A 9245-nucleotide genomic window follows, 5' to 3' on the forward strand; every position below is an offset into this window, starting at 1 on the left:
ACGAATTAAGTCGCGTGTTTTTTTTTTATTGGATTGGCAGCATCCAGAGAAGGAGGTGTGATGGTGGCATATGATGCGTGAATCAATATAGTGGCAGGATCAACATTAATCCTCTGCCGTGTCAGGCTATCATCTGCACACTTATGAGGAGGAAGAGGAAGAGGAGGCGGAGGAGGAGGCTTTGCAAGTGATAAGGATAAACACACACACACGCACGCACGCACGCACAGATACACATCATTGATAAAATATTAGGAGAAATGAATGAGAATGAGTATGGAACAAGTGATGGAGTCGGTTTTGTTGCGTAGTGTGAGAGCAACTTGTTCAGCACAGAATTTTTCCCTGCAGAGATATATCTAATCCCAATAAGTCCATGAATACCGTGATCTGACACTCGGAGGGAAGGACCCCCTTTGCACACACGTATGACAAGATTGTGGGCGTCATGCAGTTGGAGAGTCTCTTTCTCTCGTTTTTTGCTGAGAAACAAATGCTACCCCTGGGCTCTCTCACATTCATTGACCTTTGGCCCCCATTATTGCATTCATTTTTGTTTATAAGAAACCAGAGGGGGTCAGATCTACAGAACACACAGTGCCACACAAACTGAATCCTCGTGACACATTCCATCAAATCTCACACAAACACTAAAATCCAATAAACGCAGGTTTCCGGGTCGAACCAAGCATTCATGTGCATTAACTCACACTATAATTCATTAAATTCAAAAAAGATGTCAAGCTTGTAGAAGACTGTAGCATTTTTGTTTTTTCTTGTGTACATGCTTTGGAACTTGAATTTATGATGGGGTCTATCATTCTGCCATAATATCTTGCTTGTGTATTTGTTTATTTTTCTCCAACCACGGTGGACAAGTTTGAAGGAATCACAATAAGAACACTCTTTCATATATTTATATTTCAATATATTTCAATATCTGCATAATAATAAGAAGAAGAAAATTAAAATGTAGTTTGATTGAAGTGTTGTACAGTCCAGCTGACATTTTCAGAGCGTGGAAATGGGCTTCACAAATCAGAACCAAGCAGATTTTATTTTATTTTATTTTAAATTATGGTTTCACAGTTTCAAGCATTTGGGGATTCTGCAGCAATCACAACGTTCCTTAAATGGACCCATTTGGAGTTATGATATTAAAGAGACTGTCAAAGTGCTGATAATGTCAATGAGTAGAGGAATAACATACTTTTTTTTGTGTATCTAATGGCCCTTTCAACCCAAAGTGGATATACTCCTTTTAGATATTAAAAACCATTAACATGTGGAAGGCAAAATCAATAATTAGAAATTTCAAATTAAAATTAAATGGATAAATAAAAAGAATTAAAGAAAGAATAGTAAATTATCTTCAATTATTTCTTTTTATTTATCCATTTATTAATTAATAGTAAATGAATTTGTTAAATTTGAAGAATAGTAAACTATAATTAATTTGTTTGTTTTAATACATGTTTGGTTTTAATTTTTAATACTCAATAAGGTCTTTGAAAAATGTATAAGGTCTTTTATGTATAAGGTCTTTGAAAAATTGGCTCACAACAATATTATACTTTATTAAACTGGTACTGACAATTGAAGCCATGTGTTTCATTGACTTTGAATCCATTGCCCATTAGGCTTGATGTTTAGTACTCAATTGTATTAAATTTGATATCAAAAACTGTTCTATTCAAAATTTTATTTCTTTGAGACTTCGTGTTTGAGTCAAAACATTCATATTCAACTTGTTGCATTTATATCTGCATTTATACACATTGTTTAATGAAAAACATTTTCAAAAATGTGTCTTCAAAGTTAAACCAGGTTTTGCCTTTGGCATCATTTAATGGTCTCAAGTATAAGAGTATTTTAAAGTTTCTATATTGTTGACAAGCATTCATGTTAATTTTTTAAATTTTATTTTATTTTGACAATATGTGTATATACATTTATATGAAATTTCCCATAAATATATACCATTATTTTTAGAAACAAATATTGTGATTTGAGAAAAACCAAATAGTTTCAATTATAATTTATTCATTTACTATTCCTTGGTACCAGTTATTTACTATTTTACTTATTTTATTTAACCGTATTAGATTACATTGTTGCAATGGTTCAGTATGGCTATCACTTCAAAAGAATAAAAGAACAAAAGCATATGCTCATTGTATGATTTGTTATTTTTTATGATATTTTTTTGTTTTTTAGTTATCCAAATTGTTTACTTTATTTTATTAAGCAAATCTTTACTAATAAATAAAAGCATTATACTAGCATATAGTCTTTTATAATATTGACATAATTAAATATATTGCCCATGAATGAAAAAAACATATATTGTTATAAAGCACTATGATGTGTATTTCAAGGTAAGTATATTTTTACGTCTTATTCAATGAATTACTATTAGTCTTTTAGCTAGTGACTTTTTCCAGCTTTTGGTTGTTCTTTATTTTGATTTTAATGGTTTTTAGCAATTTTTTTGATATTTAAATGTAAACATACAGGTATACATATATATATATATATATATACATTTTATATTCACAAATTTTTGTACAGCTGTATGTAATTATCTACACCTGAATGGATAAAGACATCAAGAGTGTAAGTAAAATTCAAAAATTATAAACTTATACAACATTTGCAAAGTTAAAATAACTTTTAATGTTACACCTAATGATAGAAACTATATTAATAACGTGAAATAAATCTATACATAAATATGTGCTCAAATAGTAAATTGCAATAAAAAAAATACTTTGAAGGATTTGGTATACATGGCAAGTGAGCTTTGTACTTGAAAACAACTATTTGAATGATATATCTCGCCTAAATCTTATTTTCTATTTTTAATTTCTAGTATATTAGATTTTTTTGACACATTTATATAACTTTATACCCTTAACATCTAATAATGATTTATTAATTTATCAGTTTATATATGTTTCCAAATGCTACATTGAGTAGTGTCTTGTTTTGTCCTATTGAAACCAAGTAACATTTGACCTAATTTAATAATAGGGTTTTAGTTTTTAAATATTTATTAATGTCCATTCCAGATACTTTGATTTATTTGATTTCCATCTTCTTTAAATTTTCTGATAACATTACTAAAAACTTGCTACACATGCATTTTTGTTTCTTTCTGAAATAAGTTCTTTCTATAAGAAGTGCTTAAGATCCAAGTATTTACATTCCATGTATTATCCGAATTTATTCTCATATTATTATTATTTTAATAATTTTTTCGAAAGTTTCACAGTACTTGTAACAATGCACAATAAAATACACGAACTTGAATTGAAATTTTGATGCTGCAATAGACTAATCCAATATTAAGTCTATGTGCACAATTTTAATCAGTGAACATTTTATAAATTAAAACCCATTTGGTATGTTATTTCTAATATTAACAATATTCTATTTCCACATATATAGATTACATTACTTTTACAAAACCACTTTGACTTACTTATAAACTTGTAACATTATAATAAAAGTAGTAAAAAAGCAAAAAGTATGTACTTCTATACAAAAAAGGTACATATTATAAATCTATAAATTTTTGGCTCCACACATTACACTTAGAGGTTCAATAGGAAGAAAAATAAAAAATAAAAAAATAAAAAAATTGGAAATGGGGTTCTAAGTAAATAACATGCAAGGAATTTCCACTAGTAATAGTGAAAAGTAAGATAAATATTTTAATGGGCACAAGCCTAAATGTGAGGCTCATAATCCCTCATCTATTACCCAAAGTATTTTTGTAAATAATTAAAAATTAGGAAAAAAAAAAAAAAAAAAAAAACTAACACAACTCCCATGATGTCGATCACTTTCGGGTTTCACCTTTTTTAGAACTTTTAGAACGTTTTAAGAAAGACAAACGCATGAAAAAGTATGTGGTCCTGAAATCCATCCATCCACATAGTCATCCATCCACGCACTCATCCATTGCACTCATCCATCCAGTTCAACTCAAACCACGGGAACGATTACTTGCCAAATTTAGCGTAACGCACTTGATTCCCCTCAGGTTCCCATCAGAGTTCCCATCATGGTTCCCCTTTGTGTCCTCTTCCCTCCTTGCCCGCTCTACTAGGTCCTGCCGGGGACCTGACCCTTTTCCAACTGCACTAAACCAAGACTCGCGAGGGGAGACTCTCACACTCCACCAAGATTCGCAAGACCAAAACTAATCCAGGTCTTCCTCGGGTGGTCAAGACAGGAGTGACAGAGGGGTCTTGGAGCCCACCGGCGGAATCACCCGCCAAGGACCCACCCGGCCCGACATCTAGAGCAGGGCCCCAGTCAACGTTCAAAAACTATGCGCGGGTCCGAGGTCGCGACGCTCGTTACGGCTTTCGCCTGGTTTTCGTTCGTTCGTCCGTTCGATCGATCGATCGATCGTTCGTTCGTTCTCTTCCTCATCCCATTCTATTCTCTTCTCCGCTTCGTCCTTAGTTACGAAGTGAGTGTATCCTCCTCCTCCTCGGACGTATTGACACACTGCCACACCGCAATTCCGCTTTTTCGAAGCCCTGCTTGCGTTGCCTTCGCCACACTCCATGCGCGATTATTCGTTGCCTTCTTCACTGCATGGAAAGCAAGGCCGTGTTCCTTCCTTCCTTCCTCGATTGATGTAGATAACGTGGTTCCTTCGTAGCTGTTTTTTTTATAAAGTGTTGTGGATTTTGGAGGTTTCGGTTTCTTGAAATCGTTGCACCGCGCCGCTATTTTTTGGTGGTGAATTGTTGCGGGGTTAGTGTCGAATCTGTCATTTGTCTGGCTGGCCCTTTCTAATTCGTTTGGCTTCGTTTTGTTTTGTTATCTTGGTTATTTATGTGGAGGTCGTAGTTCAATTGAATCGTAAAGGAAGTAGTACCGGTTTTTGGCTCGTCTTTTTTTTTCTTTTTCTTTCTGTGCAATCTGGAATTGGATTGTGCAGCACTAGTGGGAATTTTTCTAGGCTTCTAGTGTGTCGAGCGTGAATCTTTGTTCCCGAGCTGCGTTCGGCAACTGAGCCTTTCGGCTAGTCGTGTGGGTGTGGGATCGCATTTGTTAGCTTAACTTGGACCACCATCTTTGGTTCAAAAACGAGGGCCGCTTTTCAGTAATTTAGAATGTCGTGCGGAATTGCGTAATAGGACGCGCGATGGATTAAACACGCTTGTGTCATGCGAATGGTCCATTAGAGCTTGTGAGTCTGGATAATGGTTATCGATGTCAACTTCATTTCAGACCTAGGCTTCTTTTTGACATTGACTTGAACCATTTAAATAGATAGGCTTTGCATTAATGGTCTCTGTGTGGAACATCAAAGAAGATTGACTTTAACGCGTTCCGATTAAATCTACGAAGACAAAGCGAAGATAACTGGCATTTATTTCCAGCTTCAGACAATCGACATCCGAGGTAATAAAAATTACTTCACACGGGCCTGTTACAAAGTTTCCCGGTGACATTCCCCCTCCCGTTGAGAGGAAGACAATTCAAATCATGTACACCTGTAGTTGGACATGTGCTTGTAGCAGCTTAGGTCGTCTAAGTTCGAGCTGCATGCATGAATTTTTGGCTTCCGCAAGCATTATTTCAAAGGATTTGAACTGCGTCAAATGGCGGGCGCGCAACTTTTTCAAACATAATTTAATTTCTTAACACATTCGAATGCAATCTCCCCTCATTCTTCTTTTAAACCTCTGCCACAAGTTTCCTTTTCGGTTTCACAATAGAAGTGCCTAACACAGTGCTGTTGATTGTTTTTTCACGCTGATTTTTGCGTTTTTGGATGCAGATGTTTCGTGACATTTGATTCCAAGCCAACCCATGGGGTATTTACAACGGTTAGGGCTAGGTAATGCCTTCCAACATCTGAATTTTGTTAGTGGTATCCTTCCACATTCAACAACCCCCCCTCCCCTCCCCTCCCGTTTTTTTTCTCTTTTTGTTGCATTTTCTTTCAAGGATTCTGCATTTAGTTTAGAAAATGATGACGATGCCAAACTAGAACAGCATTCTCGAGCCTGCTCTCGGGTGCTTGAGTATGAGAATGATTCGTTGTGCAAATCTGCAGTCTGGCTATATTGGGTTTCCAGATCAAACCGGTCATTTGCCCGTCCAGGGCATCATTGTGCCTTTTGGGGAGAGATGGATTTTTCTCTTCTTCTTATAGAATAGGGTGTATTACGCTCACACAAGAACTTTGCCTAGCTTGGATGACCTATCATCCCCTCAGATAAGTACGCACCTGATTGACCGCTGATCGACTCTTGATTGGTAGGAGATGTGATCAACGAAGTAATGTTTCATGTGCAAAATTTTGCAGTCTCCAGAAGGAACAAGGAGGGTGGAACAATATCTCTGTGCTATAGTGCTGACTCAAAAGAAACTGGAAGGTGAATCTAGTTTCATACTGGGCTACAATTTTACTACGCTTTTCAACTCTTTGGGTATTATTTGTTGTATTCGTGTAAAGCTGTGATCGTCATGAATAAGCTGCATTCGTTCTCCTAGATAGTGAATGCAACACATGCATGTGTATGGATTGGACTATTCCGGTGCTTCCAGATTGTCATTTCTTGTTCGTCTTGCTGTCCTCTCCAGCTGTACAGTGGAAACTGACAGAGACAGAAGCTGCAATTCGAATGCATCCATCAGCTGCACTACGATCCCGCAAACCCGCGTGTTCAATACCATCAATGAAGAAAGATCATTAATGGCTCCCGATACATGCGTCACGCAGGTGCATTCCGTGACGATGTTGTTCAGCTACACGCTGCTTGCTTGTACATATACTAGGTGGTCAGCAAATCCGTTGAGGAATTTATGTAACGTAGACTGTCCTCAACATTTTTGGGAAGGCCCTGCATTTAGTGAGCTCACAAGCTATTTCCTCTTGCCCCTTTATTGCTTTCAAGGATTTTTCGTCACTTGGTTTTTACACCCCATACAGCCACACCAGATGTGCCAAATTTCTTAATTATTTACCTCCTCGTCGCAGCGTTCATGTTCAGTTGTTCTCGGGACGCCCGTCTCAAGTGAATGTAATGCGGCTCAATTCTCACCAAGGCCAAGTATACTGGGGCAGGACGACGACGTAGAATTCTTACGATACGAAAAACATGTTCGAGCAAGAGCTCGGGCGGATACATACGGCGACAGCTTCGACTGGAAGACATTGATATTCTGGAGGCGGCACAAAAGGCCATCAGGCATAAGATCATTGAACGCTAGTGCAGCGTCCACTCCTCTTCGTCACCAACCATTTTCAACACCGTCTCACCTTAAAGCCACTACTCAAAGCCGTCAAAAATCACGTGGTTACAGCTCAAGATGTGGTTCTTTCGCGGCTCCTTTGTATACATCAGAATTTTCCACCTCCAATTCAATCCCCAACTTCTGTCACCATCCTTGGAAAGATGTCGACTGCAACATGTCACCTTATGTGCCCTTGGGCGGTCGAAGACCTCGTCTCGTAACGGCAGGGCCATTGTACATCGTAGACTGATTCGCCTCTCACCGGCTTCCCAGGTATCAAGCGCACGGCCTTGTGAAGGTTGTACGCTAGTCACGAACCAGTACGAGTTACTCCTTCAAGTACCGATTTAAGCACCTCATTGAAAAACCAGCCGTAAGTGTTTTCGTTACCCTGGATCATTTGTGGCGATTCCGCAGAGGCTATCCTGGATATGTTCCGAGGCTTTCAGTAATTCCTGTCCCTGTGAACGGTGACAGAACGAACTTTAGGCTTGTGTTCGAAGCTACTGGTAGATTTAATTATTATCTTTTCTCGTGAGCACTTGGAATGCGGAATTTTTGCTCTACTTGTTCTTTATACCGGATTGCGAATTCCCTAGTCGAGGATATTCACGATGACCAACAATTCATCGTGACCAATCCAAGTCGTCTTACGAATATAGGAAAAGAAAAAAGAAATATGCATAGAAAGTCAGTGTTTAGATGATCTGAATATTGTTGGATTAGCCGATTGGATATGAAGTTGTACAACCCAATTTCGAGAGTGGCTTGTAGAGTTCGCACAGCAGCAGTCCATGTCTAGTATGGAAGTAACAAACTGTCATTAAGTCCTTGGGAAACAGAGATTGCTGTACGTTTTTTCTAGATGATCCGGGCAGTGATTTAGTACATTGTCCTTACATGGTTCGTGCTATGACTATTTGGCAGTGTAAAGCGTAGTCTTTCTCTTCCAGTGGTCGTAGGTGATGCTCTCTGGAAGCAGTACAGCATGGTTCTAAATCCTGTCAGATTGTAAATGGTAATCACAAAATGGATATATGTTCACCTTATCGTGGATTGAATTTTATTTTTATTTTACGAAAATATTATTGCAGAAGACTCTGCTCTTCTGGATGGAGCAACGATTCAGGACTTATGATGTAATTGACAATTGAAATTGGTAAATTTCATTGAAAGAAGTGTGGTGAGTTGAGAACGACACATGAGTAGACTTTCTGTATCCAGTTTCACTGATGGATTAGCACTGGGAGTAGAATGTCTTTGGTAGATTGGTGTAACAGAATTGGGTTATTCCGAACCTTACTATATTTCTGGTGTATGACAATAATTTAAACTCAGTTGTATAAATTTGTATGGTATATTTCATTCCGAATTATGAGTTTTGTGGGAATTGTGAAGTAAAAGGATTACTTTGTACCAATAAAATTGCTGCAAACACAGTTTTTAATTTGTATACTGGATATCTATGTAGTCAATTTAATGTTAAATTAAACACATTGACTCAAAAAGGTTGCAACTTTTAAATCTTGTAATTAGATGGAATCAAGAAGCTTCCTTTGCTTGGCTAAATACTTGTAGAAATTAACTGTAAAATACATAAAAGAAATAAGGTTACATGTATTTATTTTTACATGGAGAAATGAATGTTGTTCCCAAGAATTTGTATAAAATTCTCTTAAAGTGGCAGTTCTTACTAAAAAAAACTTCAAGAGAACAAAACCAAAAACATATTAAATTATCTATTAAAAAGTCAATATAAACTTTTACATTCATTAAAATCGGATATTTGTGTATTAAGTAATTTGATATTTACCTTCCAAAAAGGTCTTTATACTTAGGGGATAATATGAGAAGCAACAACTCCTAAATTGATTGATTGGATAAAACTGAAAAGTCTCTAAATCATAGCCAATTAAAGAATTTAAACATTGCATTCTCTTACCTTATTTCTTAAATGTAAAGACTCCCTAATAATA

General features: G+C 36.6%; 1 protein-coding gene across 1 annotated transcript; it reads left to right on the forward strand.

Moving 5' to 3' along the window:
- The first annotated feature begins 4492 nt into the window (after window positions 1-4492).
- On the forward strand, window positions 4493-8467 carry LOC112272860 (uncharacterized). The gene is made up of 5 exons (XM_024501020.3): window positions 4493-5427; window positions 5807-5866; window positions 6338-6407; window positions 6616-6754; window positions 7013-8467. Exons 2-5 carry the CDS (start codon window positions 5839-5841, stop codon window positions 7517-7519), a joined length of 744 nt encoding a protein of 247 aa, XP_024356788.1. The 5' UTR covers window positions 4493-5427; window positions 5807-5838; the 3' UTR covers window positions 7520-8467.
- Window positions 8468-9245: the final 778 nt, after the last annotated feature.

Source organism: Physcomitrium patens, chromosome 19, assembly GCF_059467195.1.
Source record: "Physcomitrium patens ecotype Gransden chromosome 19, ASM5946719v1, whole genome shotgun sequence".
Lineage (NCBI taxonomy): Eukaryota > Viridiplantae > Streptophyta > Bryopsida > Funariales > Funariaceae > Physcomitrium > Physcomitrium patens.

What these genes read in the sequence shown, in the direction of transcription:
- LOC112272860 (XM_024501020.3), top strand. Translation starts at nt 5,839, where the DNA reads ATGGGGTATTTACAACGGTTAGGGCTAG. An exon ending in TTTACAACGGTTAGGGCTAG is followed by an intron (nt 5,867 to 6,337) that starts GTAATGCCTTCC and finishes AAAATTTTGCAG; the next exon opens with TCTCCAGAAGGAACAAGGAG. An exon ending in CCGATACATGCGTCACGCAG is followed by an intron (nt 6,755 to 7,012) that starts GTGCATTCCGTG and finishes TCCTCGTCGCAG; the next exon opens with CGTTCATGTTCAGTTGTTCT.